The 18,601-nt window shown below is 44.4% G+C and overlaps 1 protein-coding gene across 1 annotated transcript; it reads right to left on the reverse strand.

Moving 5' to 3' along the window:
* Positions 1-4,617: 4,617 nt before the first annotated feature.
* Positions 4,618-18,080, reverse strand: slc52a3-2b (solute carrier family 52 member 3-2b). Its single transcript, XM_084337023.1, has 4 exons — positions 17,946-18,080; positions 7,825-8,914; positions 6,100-6,223; positions 4,618-5,757 (listed from the first exon to the last, which is right to left on the reverse strand). Exons 2-4 carry the CDS (start codon positions 8,865-8,867, stop codon positions 5,545-5,547), a joined length of 1,380 nt encoding a protein of 459 aa, XP_084193149.1. The 5' UTR covers positions 8,868-8,914; positions 17,946-18,080; the 3' UTR covers positions 4,618-5,544.
* Between the last annotated feature and the right edge of the window lie 521 nt (positions 18,081-18,601).

Below are 18,601 nucleotides of genomic sequence, written 5' to 3' on the forward strand. Positions count from 1 at the left end.
ACTGTGAACCCAGGACCTTCTTGCTGTGAGGTAGCAGTGCTAACCACTGTGAACCCAGGACCTTCTTGCTGTGAGGCAGCAGTGCTAACCACTGTGAACCCAGGACCTTCTTGCTGTGAGGCAGCAGTGCTAACCACTGTGAACCCAGGACCTTCTTGCTGTGAGGCAGCAGTGCTAACCACTGTGAACCCAGGACCTTCTTGCTGTGAGGCAGCAGTGCTAACCACTGTGAACCCAGGACCTTCTTGCTGTGAGGCAGCAGTGCTAACCACTGTGAACCCAGGACCGTGTTGCTGTGAGGCAGCAGTGCTAACCACTGTGAACCCAGGACCTTCTTGCTGTGAGGCAGCAGTGCTGACCACTGTGAACCCAGGACCTTCTTGCTGTGAGGCAGCAGTGCTAACCACTGTGAACCAGGACCTTCTTGCTGTGAGGCAGCAGTGCTAACCACTGTGAACCCAGGACCTTCTTGCTGTGAGGCAGCAGTGCTAACCACTGTGAACCCAGGACCTTCTTGCTGTGAGGCAGCAGTGCTAACCACTGTGCGTGACAAATAAAAGCAAACTTGAACTATACTCTAGGCTCTGTTGCCCATACTATACAAACTCTGAACTCTGTTGACTATACTCAAGTTATACTGTCTACTGCCTTCACTGTCTATAACTGCCTTGCACTGTAATAACAACTCCTCATCCTGTAGTCTACCCATATATTATTGTTTACATATTACCTGTATTATAGCCATGTACAATAATTCAATTATACTGTATATATACAGTACTGTAAACTGTATATATTTATCTACAATCTGCGTATATCCCTGTTCACTTACCTGTATATAAATCTGTACTGTATATGTATTGTATATATTCCATATACCACTGGCCAGTATGTGATATCAATGTACATCATTTTACTCTACTTACAGCAGTTTAGCATATATTCATAGCTAATAGCATATAATCCTGTGTACATTGTAAATGCACTTTACTGTTACATCGACCACAGGAAAAAAGGTACATCATGTACGTTATGTTATAGACATAAGTAAAATATTGACTTATTGTATAAGTAATATATGTACATTTTGTATTGGCGAAAAGTCCAAAACAAACAGTGTTTACAGACTAAGCCACCCAACCCCCCTCATACAAATCAATACTATTAAGCATCGGAACGGCCCGACGGCAGGCCGCCACACACTCTTGCGCACTTGCGGCACTTTGTGCTCGTCTACCGGCTCCGGGCTGCATTTTTCGCCAATCATCCGACATGTAATTACCATTCGAAAGTTTAATTTGCCGCCTTTCAATCGCCACCACACTCAACCAATTGCGTGCGTCGCGTCTCGAGTTACAAGACGATATATCCGGCGAGCGTCATTTGAATTTGACAGACCGTCAGGTGACCACATCCGACTCTAAACAGTCCTGAACTGACCAATCACCGCTGATGGCAAAAATGATTGACCACCATTGTAGCCAATGAAGTAGCGTCTGCTCTGGAAACGACCCCAGACGGGTGAGAGTGCGGGAAGGAAGGAAGGTGACGAAGAAGTCGTTTGTCCTGACTCAAGCGTCTGAATGAATGGAAGTGGACGGCCATTTTGGATAATCACGCTGCCTTTCTTACCGGTACACACACATTACAAAAACCTTTGTAAACACAAATCTTCGTGGGATTTTGATCACATTTGGACCTGTACTACATAAGACTTCAGGCTATGGAACCGCAGTGTTTTCCAGCTCCTACCTCTCTTAAAAACAGGCATCTCCACTAAACAGAAATGTGACACAACTTTTACTTCAGTGTGTTTAAACCTCTGTTACTCTATTTCATTAGCACTCAAAGTGTATTTATTAACTTCAGAATGTTACCTTTCAAAAGAGACCAGACTCATGTGCTATAAGTATAAAGTATAAAACTAAGCTTTGCAAATGGTCAAAAACTAAAACAAAAAAGAGGTTAGGTTAGGGTTAAAGTTATGGTTAGTTTAGGTAACAGTCTGGTTAAGATTAGGGTTACAGTTTGGGCGAGGCTATGAGAAAAGTGTCTCAGTAGTCTTGAGGTAAAGGCATTTGCCTCCCATGTGAGTGTCTTGGGTTTGTTCCCCGGTAGGGGAACTCAAACTTAAAAAGTGTTTTGGAATATGTAATATATGTACTTATTTGTAAATAATATGTAAATACGACAATATATTTCTTATTTGGAATATGTACACATTGTAGATTTCCGTAAATACATAGATATATTATACAAAATTTACCTTTTTCGGGCGGCTAAGTGGCGCAGTGGGCAAGGCACTCGCCACTAACGCAGGATACGTTGGGTTCGAGCCCAGCTCTCGGCGTTGCTACCGGCTTGGCTGGTCGTTCATACTAACACAATTGGCAGTGTTAGAGGGTGGGAAAGCTGGTGGGTGGGGATCGGACGTTGTGGACAGCGACTCCTACAGGTCGGTTGGTGCGCCTGTACAGCAGAATCAGGAAGCAACGGGGGCAGCGTGAGCCTCCCACGCGTTACTCCTCGCCACTGAGAGATCGCGCTGTGCAGGTGAAAAGATGCGACGGCTGCCTCCTCGTGTACCGGAGGGGACACGTGATGCAAGGCTTCGTCCACATTGCAGCCGACCAGTGGGAGGCATGGCCTAGCAACGTTCGAGACAGGGGAGGGGAGAATTGAAGGGAGAATTGGCGAGGCGAAATTGGGATGGGAGAAAAATAGAAAAAGTAGGAGAAAAAGTGGATAAAAAAAAGAAGTACCTTTTTCCTGTGGTCAATAAGTATTTTATTTACATATTTTAAGCGAGATCATGACTATATATTTGCACTCTGGTTAATTGCCAACTTACTGTATCTTAGTTGTACTGCCCTTGTGCTGTACAATGACAATACATGTGAACCTATAATCTAATATTAAAGTAATTTATTGTATTTATTTAGTTTAATTAGGATATCTCTGGGCCCCATGTTCACACCAGTGGACCCACAGGGGGTCCCAACCCAGAGGTTGAGAAAGCTGCTCTGAACCCTTAAGAGTCATATTTGTCCAAACACCAAGTAATAACACAAAAACAGCTTAATAATACATTTTATTTAGGAATACGTTGAGCATAACAACAGTGCAGAGTCACTGCAGTACCTTACACAGAGCATGTAACTCAATAAAAAAAAGGTGAACCCTTGCAGTGAAGAACCACATAACTCCGTTTGAAATGTCTCCGACAGCCCATGTACGGTTCTGCAGTTGTAACATTAAAGGTGCACTTCACCAAAAAACAATGCTGATTTATTTTACACATAATCTCACATAACATGCATCCAAAAACAGTTTTGCACTCATTCATTTAGTTTGACAGTTATTGAGAGTAAATTAATTTGAATATGGCCACCAGTGATGTCTCTTGTGTTGTGTTAATTACAGCTCTATGAAAAGATTATACATTAGCAGTCCCTATAAGACAAGCTACTGCTATTTGTTCATCTACATCTTTTCATGGAGCTGTAATAATTACAGCTCCATGAAAAGATGTAGATGAACAAATAGCAATACCTTTAAATTAAATTATTAATTATTAATTAATTAATTAAATTATTTAACATAACACAAGGATTCAATGTCCCCGATGTCATCACTGGTGGACATGTTCAAACTCATTTACTCTCAATAACTGTCAAACTAAATTAATGTGTGCAAAACTGTTTAGAGTTTTTAGATGTGTGACAGATTATGTGCAAAATAAATCAGCACTGTTTTTTGGTGAAGTGGCTCTTTCATCCAGAGTGTGAAACCCTTCCGCTGTCTTCCATGTGAGCAGCACTCAAATATACAAACTTCAATTAGGTTTGAAAACATTGTAAAAAAAAAAAAAAAAAAACAGACTTATGGTTACTATACAACTTGACCTGTAAACTAAACACATTTAAAGTACCTTTGTACTACAGTGTCTCAAATTAAGGCACATTTTAAAGCCAACAGTAACACCGCACCTCATACAAGCAGAATCACTTAAAGCTGCAGTAGGCAACTTCAGAGAACAGAAATAGAGCAAAACGCAACAAAGGTTTTCCACAGAGGCGCCAGCAGCTTTAAGCTGAATTAAAACAAAATTATAATAAAAAAGTATTTCCCAGCCTCTGATTGGCAGGTGGTTTTGCACATTGTGTGTATTTTTTTTATGAGGAATGCAATGGTGGTTTGGTAGTCTTCCGACTCCGGGAACACCACTTGGTGGGGCCAAACGTATCTGATTATTGGTTATTGATGCAGGGAGCTGTTGTTTTTGGGATGTCCGATATTGGCATTAAAATGTGATATCGGAAAATATCGGTTTAAAAAAAAAATTATTATTATTTTTTTTTAAAAGAATTACATTTCTATAACCTTTGTTTACCCAGGGAAGCAAGTAAGAACAAATTCAGATTTTATTTATTGTCAAAAGTATGCATAATGTTGTGTTAATTCCACAACAAGAGATATGTAATGTTAATTACCTGAAATTATTCCGTTTTTTGGGGAGGAAACCCTGCATATATCGGTATCGGTTGATATCGGTATCGGAAATTAAGAGTTGGACAATATCGGTATATCGTATCGGTAAAAAAGCCAATATTGAGCATCCCTATTTTTGGCCAATCAGATGGCTGACCTGCCGATCAGAGGCGGGGAAATATGTTTTGATATATATATATATATATATATATATATATATATTTGTTTTATTCAGCTTAAAGCTGCTAGTGTCTCTTTGAGAGTGTGTGGGAAACATTTTGAATGGGCTTGAAAAGTGAAAGGCTCACTCTGGTTCTGCCAGCCAGGTCAACTCACTCTTGCTAATTTCTCCAAAGTTGCCTACTTCAGCCTTAATAATAATAATAATAATAATTCATTTATTTTGTATAGCGCTTTTCAAAGACCCAAAGTCGCTGACAATAGGCAAAAGAGAAACAAAGAAAACAAAGAAACCTAGAACCAGAGGGAAACGGAGGACAATAGGAATACACAGGAAACATAAAACCACGAGTAACGGAGAACAAGTACGGGAGTGAGTGAGGAGGGGAGACAGTACCTCAGCCTTACTTTCATAACACTGTACTTGATCATTTTTCAAGTAAAAAGACGGCTTTTACATAATCTCTTAATAATTGAGAAGGAATTGTAACAAGCTCAGCAATAAAAAAAGACTCTTCTTCGTGGTCTTTGGGACCCTTAGGGTCTGGTCTTGTGCTTCTCTGCCACAGGGATCACGTAGGGACCAGCCCAGCCCAGGACCAGGACCAGGACCCAGGACCCAGCCCAGGACCAGGACCAGCCCAGCCTCCTCTAGTGCTCAGTGCCTCAGTCAGTCGGACACAAACACAGATAAAACATAAAACCAGTGAGTGTTGTTGTAATACAATACAATACAATACAGCAGCCCGAGACCTCGCTGCTCACACCTATATCAAAACAGTTGACTTGTGAACTATCTGAATCCAGTGCTTCTAAACAAAATCAGTGCCTTTTGTGTTTATGTGTTGTGTCGTGCTCGGCTGTGTGTGCCCTCTACTCCGGGCACCGGGTGTTACAGGGATCCCCCGACGTAAACAGTCCATAGACGCTGACCAGAGGAAACATGGACATGGCCCCGAGCATGGAGCCCAGCTGCACCACAGCTCCACACCACACGAGGGCGCTGTGGCCCTCGTCACGCAGAATCACACCGATGATCACCTTCACGTACGACAGGATCAAGACCAACAGGATCCACGCCATCACCTGTGCCAGAGGACATTGTTAGTGTGGGGTTGACAATAAAGGGACATCCATTAGATACGGAAGAGAAAGACGTAAGATAGGATAATGTAAGATATTCCTTTATTGATCCCCTTGGGGAAATTTGGGTGTCATAGCAGCATGGGGGAGGGGAGGCACAGCTATGGGCAGGGTAATAGTAGAAATACAAGAGGCAATCAAATGTAATCTGAATCTACAAATGTGAGAAAAGATAAACAGTGTAAACAAAGGTGCGGTTATATTATACGTTACAATGAATATAAGCAATAAAGAATAAAATATTTAAATCTGAATAATATAGTATGAGTAAGAGTAAGGTCTTACTATGAGTGATGTTCCTGAGGTGCTGTGCACCAGCAGAGGACACGGGCTCAGCGCCGCCATGGCCATGATGTAAGCCCCAACGCCTGTCCCGGCGAGGGACAACAGACCCATGAACGTCAGAGACCTGGAGACAAAGATACAAGGCGTAAAAGTGACTGGCAGCACAGCGTACAGGAGTTTGAGGGAACACTTGCTGTGCAATAATATGAAACAGTTGAGGTGTATGGCAGTTCTGTGTTGTTGTCGTTGCACTGGTTCTCAACCTTTTTTGGTTCAACGTTCTGTTCAACGTTCTGTGTTGTTGTCGTTGCACTGGTTCTCAACCTTTTTTGGTTCAACGTTGCCCTATCTGACGTCCATGTTCCATAACGCCCCCCCCCCCCCCCCCCCCCCCCTCAACCACCTACCTCCTATACCTATGGGAATATCATTTACGTCTCTCAATTATGATTATTTTCTTTTTATGATGGGTATCTATGAAATTCTCAACCATTAATGTTTCTATTAGGTTAAAGGGGAACTATCTTAAATGGCCTTTTTCAGTGTTTAGCATTGTTTCCTAGCTATATGGACTTATATTAATAGGATGTCTCTAATTCTCATATTGGCGCATTCTTCCAATTCTCCTCTCACAATATTCACCCTCACTGAACTGAGTCATCTGAAAATGTGCATATCTGTGATGTCAGAGGTTTCTCAGCTGCATAATAATGTGGCAGTTGGCACCAGGCCACACAGTGGTTTAGGAGCCCAGCCTCAAAACGGCTTAAGATCTTGAGGTAGAAAAATGCTGTTTTTGAGTACTTGATTAGAAATACAAAACAATGAATTAAAGAAAAATTACAGAGGTGTTCCATAGACTCACAGGAATTGTGTAAAAGTGCCCAAATAGTGAAAGAAATAGTAAAATAGTTCCCCTTTAAGTTTGTTGGGTCAATTAAACATGTGCAGTGTTGTGTGTCAAATGAAGGCTTCTAACAATGGGACCCAATCAAATATATTTTCATGGATTTTTACTCATTTCACTTTTTCCTACCCAGTGTGTATAAATTAAACATGACAAAAAATAAGCTTTGCTAAAAAGTGACACTTAGCCTCTTTCTGAAGTAGGATTTGACTGGTTCCAGTCAAGTTGTTGTCCTGATATTAAAGCAATGATACAATTGTTATTCTTTTTAAATAGCACCCTTTGAGCATCTTCAACACGTCTGCACTCAGGGCGGTGGTACTGGCCCCATTGAGAAACCCTTTAATCTAACAGTGAGCACAGTGTAACAAATTCAATTAATTAAAACCTCATACCATTTATGTCCGAAAGTAATAGTCGTCGTTAGGGATGCTCGATATTGGCTTTTTTACCGATGCCGATATACCGATATTGTCCAACTCTTAATTTCTGATACCGATATCAACCGATACCGATATATACAGGGTCCCCCCCCCCCCCCCCCCCCCCCAAAACGGAATAATTTCAGGTAATTAACATTACATATCTCTTGTTGTGTAATTAACACAACATTATGCATACTTTTGACAATAAATAAAATCAGAATTTGTTCTTACTTGTTTGCCTGGGTAAATAAACGTTATAGAAATGTGAAAAAAAATAAAAATAATTGGAAACCGATACCGATATTTTCCGATATCACATTTGAATGCCAATATCGGCCGATAATATCGGTCATCCCTAGTCGTGGTACATCAGGGGTCAGTCCGTGCTCTCACCGTATTGGCATGAACATGGCGATGCAGCAGGCCACTGGGTTGGCCACAGCCGCCATGGTGGCCGCCAGATGGTAGGCCTGGTTCCCGTACGGCAAGCAGGAGTAGGACTGGACCGACGGCAGCACCGCGTTGGTCAAGGCGTTGACCCAGGCCAGCACCACGAAGATGAACACCACCTCCGGCCCGCTGTACGTCCCCGTCCCGAAGGAGCTCTTCCGCTCACGCCGAGAGGCGTCCGAGGGGCCGAGCATGGGCTTCTGCTCCGGGGTCTGGCTGTTGTGCAGAGACAGTCCCTGCTCTCTCTTCTCCGGCACCAGGTCTCCGCTGAAGTACAGGTCGCTCCTCCGCTGGCACGCCACGGACGGGTGGTGGTTGAGCAGGACGAAGGCCAGCAGGCACACCACCATCATGGCGCTCAGGAAGAGGAAGAACACCTGGGCGGAGAAGTTGGCCGGCTGGTAGACGGCCTGGAGCTCGTCCCCGCCGGCCGCGGTGGTGGAGTTGTCGAACGTCCCGTTGCCCGGCGCGGTGGTGGTGGCGTTGCGACAGTGGACCACCCCGACCCCTTGGATCAGAGCCGCCAGCGCGGGCACCAGGCCGCTCAGCCCTTCTCCCGCAAAGTAGGTGGTGAGGTACTCGGGGCGCAGCCGCATCATGAAGGGCAGGAAGGTGACCGAGGAGGTGCAGTCCACCACGGACAGCAGGAAGCTGAGCGCCAGGAGGGGCACGCTGTGGGCGGCGCCCGCCACCTCCACCCGGTGTCTCCAGAAGAAAGCCAGGAGGAAGGTGGCCACTGTGCCCAGGACCACGATGAAGTAGATGACCGGCCGCTCGTCCAGGGTGCCCGGGCGGAAGCGGTGCATGAGGGTGACGAAGAGGGGCCCCACGTTGGCCATCTGGATGAGGACCGTGAGGTAGGAGGGCAGGTACCAGCCCTCGGGGAGCTCCGGGACCACCAGGGGGAGCTCCACCCACATCCCGTTGATGGCCACCCAGGAGCCCATGCCAAACAGACACGCCAACACGTGGGTCAGCAGCGCCATGGCGACGGTACGAGAGGAGAGTAGCAGGAACCTTGGATTTACACAATCTGAAATACAAAAATATATATATATGTCACAATTAAATGATCATCAGGGGTGGTGCAGTGAGACCCCTTCCAGAACAGCCATATGGATTCCAAGTGGGCAAAATAACATGTTATCCCACGCTGCCACGCATCTCCATGTGATTTAAAGGATGCCACCTGTGCCAACGTGTCAACTTTGAAGTTTGCTTTAACATTATTATTGGTCGACGGGTTAGTTAATGTGGGATTATGTTTTTTATTTTTATTTTGGGTGAACTGACCCTTTACTTACTACTAGGGCTGTCCCCGACTAAGGATTTGTATAGTCGACTTGTAGTCGCCAAAATTTGCCGATAGTCGACTATGAAATTATTTTTCTTTTATTTATTTCTGTATCATTCCATTTGGGCTGTGGGGGGTGCTTAATGTCTGAAGGAGTCGACTGAAGGCTTCTTGTCCTCTGTGCAAAAGCATGCAATTGGTCCACTGATGGATACATCTTGATATTTGTCTAGTCTAGTGTGTTCATTAGACGGTGAAATCCTCTTTCAGTGCCTCTGTGCCTGTTTTCTTAGGCAGTTAGCCTCTGGTATGCGTGCCATTAGTGTTAGCCACGCTTCTAGGCCTCTTTTCTTTTGGAAAGAATGATAAAAAAAAAATTAAATAAAAAGATTATAAAAAAATTAGGGCTGTCAGTTTATAGCTTTAATTAGATTAATTAATTACACAGCAAATAATCGCGTTATGAAAATTAACTCAAAATTAATTACTTTTTTTTTTCTTTTTTTTTTAATAATAATTTATTTTTGTATCTCATTCATTCCATAAGCATGTAGAATACACATTTACAGATTTTTTTTTAATATGGTCCATTTGCATGTTCTTGGTATCTGATTCTAGGGACATCTATGAATCTCAGGGAATGTATTCCCAGTGTCAGAAATACTGTGGGCTAGATCCACAAAGAATGGACTGCACGGTGCAAGTTGCACCCTTACTTACAATTCATTATGAATTGAAAATGGGGGACCCTGATGTAAACAAGACGAAAGTCTTTCTCTGGTCTGCATGCCCTTAACAATTGTGTGTATTGAGCCGTACTGTATTGTACCCATTCTGCAATCTGTTAATAACATTTTCATTCAATCAATCAATCTGCGCGGTGATTGATTGAATGAACATTTTATTTTGAGTAAATTGTAATGAACCAAATGAGAATATCAATAAATTTTTTTTTATCTTTGACTGTGAATAACACCATGCTCAAATTGACCAGACCTGAAAAATCTAAGCAAATTAATAGATGGAAGATGATTAAACAGAAGGTTTTGTAGATACAGTACTGAATTCTGCCATCCGGACACATGCAATTTGAAATATGATTATAGAATATAGAATATGAGGCATAAAATGGTAATGCGATTAAAATGCGATTAATTAGATTAATTAATTACAAATCCTGTAATTAATTAGATTAATTTTTTTAATCGCCTGACAGCACTAAAAAAAAATTATAATTATTATTACTATATATATTTTTTGCATTCGACTAAGAGGTTGGCAGTCGACTACGGCTCCTTTCGACCGATTAATCGACTATTCGACTAATAGGGGTCAGCCCTATACTATACTATACTATACTATACTATACTTAAGTTATACTAATCCCCATGGGGAAATATGTCCTCTGCATTTGACCACTTAAAATAGGAGCAGCTTGCAGCCACGGTCCAGGGACCAACTCCAGTTGTTAAGTGTACCTTGGGTCAAGGGCACCGGCAGCATGACACGGGGAGAACACACCAGCTCCACACAGAGCGGCAGCATGACACGGGGAGAACACACCAGCTCCACACAGAGCGGCAGCATGACACGGGGAGAACACACCAGCTCCACACAGAGCGGCAGCATGACACGGGGAGAACACACCACCTCCACACAGAGCGGCAGCATGACACGGGGAGAACACACCACCTCCACACAGAGCGGCAGCATGACACAGGGAGAACACACCACCTCCACACAGAGCGGCAGCATGACACAGGGAGAACACACCAGCTCCACACAGAGCGGCAGCATGACACGGGGAGAACACACCAGCTCCACACAGAGCGGCAGCATGACACGGGGAGAACACACCACCTCCACACAGAGCGGCAGCATGACACGGGGAGAACACACCACCTCCACACAGAGCGGCAGCATGACACGGGGAGAACACACGAGCTCCACACAGAGCGGCAGCATGACACGGGGAGAACACACCACCTCCACACAGAGCGGCAGCATGACACGGGGAGAACACACGACCTCCACACAGAGCGGCAGCATGACACGGGGAGAACACACCACCTCCACACAGAGCGGCAGCATGACACGGGGAGAACACACCACCTCCACACAGAGCGGCAGCATGACACGGGGAGAACACACCACCTCCACACAGAGCGGCAGCATGACACGGGGAGAACACACCACCTCCACACAGAGCGGCAGCATGACACGGGGAGAACACACGAGCTCCACACAGAGCGGCAGCATGACACGGGGAGAACACACCACCTCCACACAGAGCGGCAGCATGACACGGGGAGAACACACCACCTCCACACAGAGCGGCAGCATGACACGGGGAGAACACACCACCTCCACACAGAGCGGCAGCATGACACAGGGAGAACACACCAGCTCCACACAGAGCGGCAGCATGACACAGGGAGAACACACCACCTCCACACAGAGCGGCAGCATGACACAGGGAGAACACACCAGCTCCACACAGAGCGGCAGCATGACACAGGGAGAACACACCACCTCCACACAGAGCGGCAGCATGACACAGGGAGAACACACGAGCTCCACACAGAGCGGCAGCATGACACGGGGAGAACACACCAGCTCCACACAGAGCGGCAGCATGACACGGGGAGAACACACGAGCTCCACACAGAGCGGCAGCATGACACGGGGAGAACACACGACCTCCACACAGAGCGGCAGCATGACACGGGGAGAACACACGACCTCCACACAGAGCGGCAGCATGACACGGGGAGAACACACCACCTCCACACAGAGCGGCAGCATGACACGGGGAGAACACACCACCTCCACACAGAGCGGCAGCATGACACGGGGAGAACACACGAGCTCCACACAGAGCGGCAGCATGACACGGGGAGAACACACGAGCTCCACACAGAGCGGCCCCTCGTCGGGGTCTGACCCAGGAGCTGGTTGCTGTGAGGCGACAGAGCAGTAAGTAACCACTGCATCACCGTGTCACAATACTGCATCTAACACTGAGCGACAGGAAGGTGATGCCCATTAAGACTAACTTAATATGGGGCGGTCAGGTGGCGTAGCGGAGATTGCGTTCGTCACCAACACCGGAGGCGCTGGATTCGCCTGTTCGAATCCAGCTCACAGCTCCGGCGTTGTCACCAGCTTGGCTGGCCGTTCACACTAATACAATTGGCAGTATTAGAGGGTGGGAGAAGCTGGCAGGGTGGGTCCGGGTCGTTGTAAACAGCGACTCCTACAGTTCGGTCGGGGCGCCTGCTCAGCGCGGATAGGATCTAAGGGCGGTAGTGTGATCCTTCCACACGTTACACCCTCTCAGTGAGAGTCCGCGCTGCCAGGTGAAAAGAAGCGGTGATTGGCTGGACGTGTGTCGGAGGAAGCACGTGATAGCCTCCACTCTCCCAGACCGACTGTGGGGGGTAAGTGCGCAGCGACCAGGAAGGGGATTGGGAATTGGCATAATGACTAACATTGGGATGGGAGAAAAATCTGAGGAAAAAGGAGGGGGGGAAAAGATAAAAAAAAAAAGACTAACTTAATATATTTCATTTGACTCGTAAGACACTAAGGTTACGCTCATTTACAGCGACAACACGCTTACAAAACAAAGACACAGTTTATCAGCAATTTCATACACATAGGCACAATAAATTTAAATAAACAATGAGCAAAGGCGTTCCAGGTGTTGGAAGCATCTAGTTCAGAGCAAACTCGCGGAACCCTAAGAACCAACCGGTCATTTGATCATGTAGAATAAGTTCCAAGATTCTTCTATTCCATCAGTGTTGTGATGATGTAATGTGTGTAAGAGGGAGGTGTACCGGTAAGGGCTTTAAAGATAAACGAAATACCAAAGATAGTTACGCCTTTCAAACAGAGAAGGTCATCCAACCTTTTCATAAAGGACACAGTGGTGCAATCATATCTGTCAACAGTAATACATCTGAAGGCAGAATGATAGACTGAATCCAGTGGTTTAATAATTATGATGCATACAAAAAATTTACTTGGTGTTGTTTTGATAACTTATTGTGTCATTCAAATAGTCCAGGATTGATAACTGATTAATGGGAGAGAAACCACTCCTCTAAACGTAACCAGATTCTGAACCAGTTCCAATTTGCACCTGGTTTCTCGAGACCCATCCTGGCAACAAACAAGTTGAATGAATGAATGAATGAATTCATCTTTATTTCGAACATGATAACATTTATATTTTTTTTATACATATCACTGTTCGAAAAGTTGTAGGAAGAAGCCTAAGCTTATCAGGGGGGGGGGGGGGGCTCGCGTTTAAATCTCGCACAGGGTCTCGCATTTCTCCCAGGCGGCCCTGTCTATGGATCTCATGGAATGTATTCCCAGTGTCAGAGGTTGAATTCATACGACATCAACACTCCTCCCTCTGACAGCCGTACGGGCCGGTCTGTGACGGGAGGTCCGTCACGTGGGTCATCATAGCTGACAAGCATCGGCCGTGTGACCATGAGGCTCAGTGTGACCTTCCCTTTCACTACTCACCCCCTACCCCCCCATACTAACACGAATACTCTATCTGGCAGAGGGTACCTGACATTTCACACAGTAGAACACTGTTTTTAAAATAGAGACCCATGTTGTTGTTGTTGTTGTCAAACAAACACACAGAAATATACTCAAACACACACACACAGAGATCCATATTCCCACTTCCCCAATTCCATCAGGGTGGGGCACAAAAAGATGACTTTGTGCTCAGATTCATTCACTCTGTTATGTTTTTGCATTATTTTGTATATTTATTGTATTTATTATGTACTATGCTCACCGTCATTTAACTCATTGACCGCCGGAGGTCGCTGTGGGCGTATGGCCGTTTGTGCCAGCGCTGTAATGATAATGTAATAATGTAATGGGGGTACATGCCGGTGTTTGTAGTGCTGAAACTATATTAAATATTATAGCTATGGATCTAATGACATAGTCGATTGTCATTGAGTTTCTTCCGGTCAAGTTGCAAAAAACGGATACTTTTTTCATCAATACATTCCCGTTTTATACCGTGATGAATATGAGTATAGTTTTAGGGCAGTTCTGTGTAATCCCGGGAAACGCTGCTAAACAGCGCTTTAGTGCAATTCACTAAACACGTTGCCATTCCTCGCTTGGATCAACAATCAATCTGAAATCAACGCTAGATTATCGGTATTATGTTTCATCATGCATGCATAAAAATAGCGGCCGCAAGGCGTTAGGCGGCGGTATCGGACCGTTGCGAGTGCCACACATTTCCACAGCACAGCAGGATGAATTATGAATGGAAATAGCTAATAAAATAAATAACGATCCAATAACGAGTATACTCGTTGTTGGCAGAATTCGATTAGCGGGCTATATAACGAGTTGACTCGTTGTTTGCGGCCATTGTGTTAATATGAGGGCTTGCCCTCAAAGAATCTTTGAGTTGAAATAAAGATTGAATGAAATGATTAGAGTCGGTATATTATTGTCACTTTCTACTGTGACAGGCAGGGATGCTGCTTTGGAAGAATAAAGTGGCATTTGCCCAACATGTGACCTCAGGGAAATAAAGAATGTTGTTCTGTCTCAGCCTCTCTATTGGATGTTATCTGTTGTTTAGTATAATATAAAGACTTAGGTAGATTAGTAGGTAAATACTGACGACTCACAATGACTGTTTGAGAAAGAGACATTCAGGGTTGTGAATTATTTAGAGAAAGCATGAGGAGGAGAGGACCAGTACAGGTGTGGTATGTACAGTATGTTCAATAAAAATGATGATGTCTGACCAGCATAACTGGAAGCTGGTTTAATACAATGGAAATGGTGTATTATGGATTATTATAAATGTTTTGTGAACGTGTCCTACAATACACTAATACAATTAATACATTAATATATAACATTAAAAGTATTAATTCATAGGGGAGCTCCAGTAGCTCACCGCGTACCTCGAGCGCTATTTCGGCGCCGGGGACAACCGTGCTCGTCACGGATCTGGGGTTTAGCGAGTTCGAATCCCGGACTGCAGCCGTGCCTTTCCCAGAGTGTCTTCCCCCCCATCTGTACCCCTTCAGCCTGTTTCTGTCGGTCATCCTTGACCAGAGTAAATGCGATAAACGCAAAAAAGAGCCAGCGGAATGGCCAAAGTTTAAAAAAAAAAGTATTAATTCATAAATCTATCAAGGTAGGCGACAGTGCCTCGGGAGGTAGAGCAGTCGTCTCGATGTGTCCTTGAGCAAGACACTTAACCCCTAATAGGGAGGTGTAGTGGTTACTTGCCGTTTTTCGTGTTCCACCCTCTGTCCAACGCAATGTATTTCCCCATGGCCCATTTCTAAATCGTCTCGTGTAAAACAAATAAATCGTTAACATTTGCACGGTGTACCTTTCTGTGCTTATTCATCCACAATCTATAGCTCAACATGAAAATATTCGCAATTAATCATAAAAAAAACCGCCAAATTTAATTTCAACCAAAAATGCTTAAACAATAATGTTAGTGATAGAAGGGAACTCATTTTGTGCAAAAATGGAAAGCTTTTCAATTTCCATGCGGCAGAATTGTTACAATAGCCGATAATCCATTTTCCCAATGATGAATCCCTCTACGGGTGGAACAACCAGTGACGTCAGACTACACCTCCCTATTGCTCCCGATGAGCAGGTTGGCACCTGGCATGGTTGCCTCCGCCGTGGCGTCTGTGAGTGAACGTGTGAGTGACTGTGTGAGTGAATGTGTGAGTGAACGTGTGAGTGAATGTGTGAGTGAATGTGTGAGTGACTGTGTGAGTGAGTGTGTGAGTGAATGTGTGAGTGAATGTGTGAGTGAATGTGTGAGTGACTGTGTGAGTGAATGTGTGAGTGAATGTGTGAGTGAATGTGTGAGTGAGTGTGTGAGTGAATGTGTGAGTGACTGTGTGAGTGACTGTGTGAGTGAATGTGTGAGTGAATGTGTGAGTGAATGTGTGAGTGAATGTGTGAGTGAATGGGTGAGTGACTGTGTGAGTGAATGTGTGAGTGAATGTGTGAGTGACTGTGTGAGTGAATGTGTGAGTGACTGTGTGAGTGAATGGGTGAGTGAATGTGTGAGTGAATGTGTGAGTGAATGTGTGAGTGAATGTGTGAGTGAATGTGTGAGTGACTGTGTGAGTGAATGTGTGAGTGAATGTGTGAGTGAGTGAACGTGTGAGTGAATGTGTGAGTGAACGTGTGAGTGAATGTGTGAGTGACTGTGTGAGTGAATGGGTGAGTGAATGTGTGAGTGAATGTGTGAGTGAATGTGTGAGTGAATGTGTGAGTGAGTGAACGTGTGAGTGAATGTGTGAGTGAACGTGTGAGTGAATGTGTGAGTGACTGTGTGAGTGAATGGGTGAGTGAATGTGTGAGTGAATGTGTGAGTGAATGTGTGAGTGAATGTGTGAGTGAATGTGTGAGTGAATGTGTGAGTGAATGTGTGAGTGAATGTGTGAGTGACTGTGTGAGTGAATGTGTGAGTGAATGTGTGAGTGACTGTGTGAGTGAATGTGTGAGTGAATGTGTGAGTGAATGTGTGAGTGAATGTGTGAGTGAATGTGTGAGTGAATGTGTGAGTGACTGTGTGAGTGAATGGGTGAGTGAATGTGTGAGTGAACGTGTGAGTGAATGTGTGAGTGAATGTGTGAGTGAATGTGTGAGTGAATGTGTGAGTGAATGTGTGAGTGAATGTGTGAGTGAATGTGTGAGTGAATGGGTCAAATGTGAGTAACAAATTGTAAAGCGATTTGGATAAAAGCGCTATATAAAAAAGCAGCCATTTACCATTTAGGTCAAATTCTCAAAGACAATGTAGTTAACGTGGATGTATTATAGTTTCAGTTGTTATACTATGGTTATACTATGGTTATATTATGGTTATACTATGGTTATACTATGGTTATATTATGGTTATATTATAGTTATATTATGGTTATATTATGCTTATGGTTATACCATGGTTATATTATGCTTATACTATGGTTATATTATGGTTATATTATGCTTATACTATGGTTATATTATTGTTATACTATGGTTATATTATGGTTATATTATGCTTATACTATGGTTATACTATGGTTATACTATGGTTATATTATGGTTATATTATGGTTATACTATGGTAATACTATGGTTATATTATGGTTATATTATGGTAATACTATGGTTATACTATGGTAATACTATGGTTATACTATGGTAATACTATGGTTATACTATGGTTATATTATGGTTATACTATGGTAATACTATGGTTATACTATGGTAATACTATGGTTATACTATGGTTATATTATGGTTATACTATGGTTATACTATGGTTATACTATGGTTATACTATGGTTATATTATGGTTATACTATGGTTATATCTCATCTTGCCGTTCAGTGTCGTTCTGCTCGACAATCCTTTACGCTCCACCGCGTTACACTTTCCTGCTCAGTCATTATTCTGGAACAGGAACATGTGGTTATTATATTAATAATAATAAAATTGCTGACTGTGACTATTATTAACGTCATTAAAAACGTTCCGGTCCAAACTGTTCCAGATTCCCGCACCTGCCTCGCTCTCCTTCCCCTCCACCATCACTTGTGTAATAACCGGTGACCCGGCACGGGACATGCGGCACCGTGTAGCAGCCTGGTGACCCAGTAACCTTTACTTTAACTCCCCCTGTAGTCAAAGAGACCCACGGTCCCAGAGGACCACAACGTAGTGATCATCTTACCTCGTTCAGAGTAACGTCAGGCAGAGCCCGTCCACTTCCTCTCCCTTCTTTCTCAACCGTTGTTCACTCCATGGTGACCAGACTGCTGTTTCGGTTACATCAGCCGGGCAAACTGTGGTGGTGTTTATACATTCCCTTCCCCCTCCTCCTCCTCTTCCCCTCACACACACGGGACCCCCAGGCCGTACGCACACCGCGCTTCCTTGTTGCCGGTGCACCTGACAGGGGAGAGGGGGGGGGGGGGGGGGGCGGAACGCGCAGGCGCACACTTCCTTTGTCCCAATGACACTGTAATCCTGTGCGATTGGAGGCTGCTTTCAAAATCAGCCAGCCATGTGCTCTACTCTCTCTCGCTCTCTCTCTCTCTCTCTCTCTCTCTGTGTCTGCCTCTCTCTGTGTCTGCCTCTCTCTCTCTCTCTCTCTCTCTCTCTCTCTCTCTCTCTCTCGCTCTCTCTCTCTCTGTGTCTGACTCTCTCTGTGTCTGCCTCTCTCTCTCTCTCTCTCTCTCTCTCTCTCTCCTCTCTCTCTCTCTCTCTCTCTCTCTGTGTCTGCCTCTCTCTTTCTATCTCTCTCTCTGTGTCTGCCTCTCTCTCTCTCTCTCTCTCTCTCTCTCTCTCTCTCTGTCTGCCTCTCTCGCTCTCTCTCTCTCTCTCTCT

The sequence above is a fragment of the Notolepis coatsorum genome, assembly GCF_963971535.1.
Source record: "Notolepis coatsorum genome assembly, chromosome: 19".
Classification (NCBI taxonomy): Eukaryota; Metazoa; Chordata; class Actinopteri; order Aulopiformes; family Paralepididae; genus Notolepis; species Notolepis coatsorum.

Coding starts and splice junctions, on each gene's coding strand:
- slc52a3-2b (XM_084337023.1), bottom strand. CDS start 8,867: ATGGCGCTGCTGACCCACGTGTTGGCGTGTCTGTTTGGCATGGGCTCC. Junction 6,224..7,824: donor GCCATGTTCATGCCAATACG/GTGAGAGCACGG, acceptor CTTTGTCTCCAG/GTCTCTGACGTTCATGGGTC. Junction 5,758..6,099: donor CCTCAGGAACATCACTCATA/GTAAGACCTTAC, acceptor CCTCTGGCACAG/GTGATGGCGTGGATCCTGTT.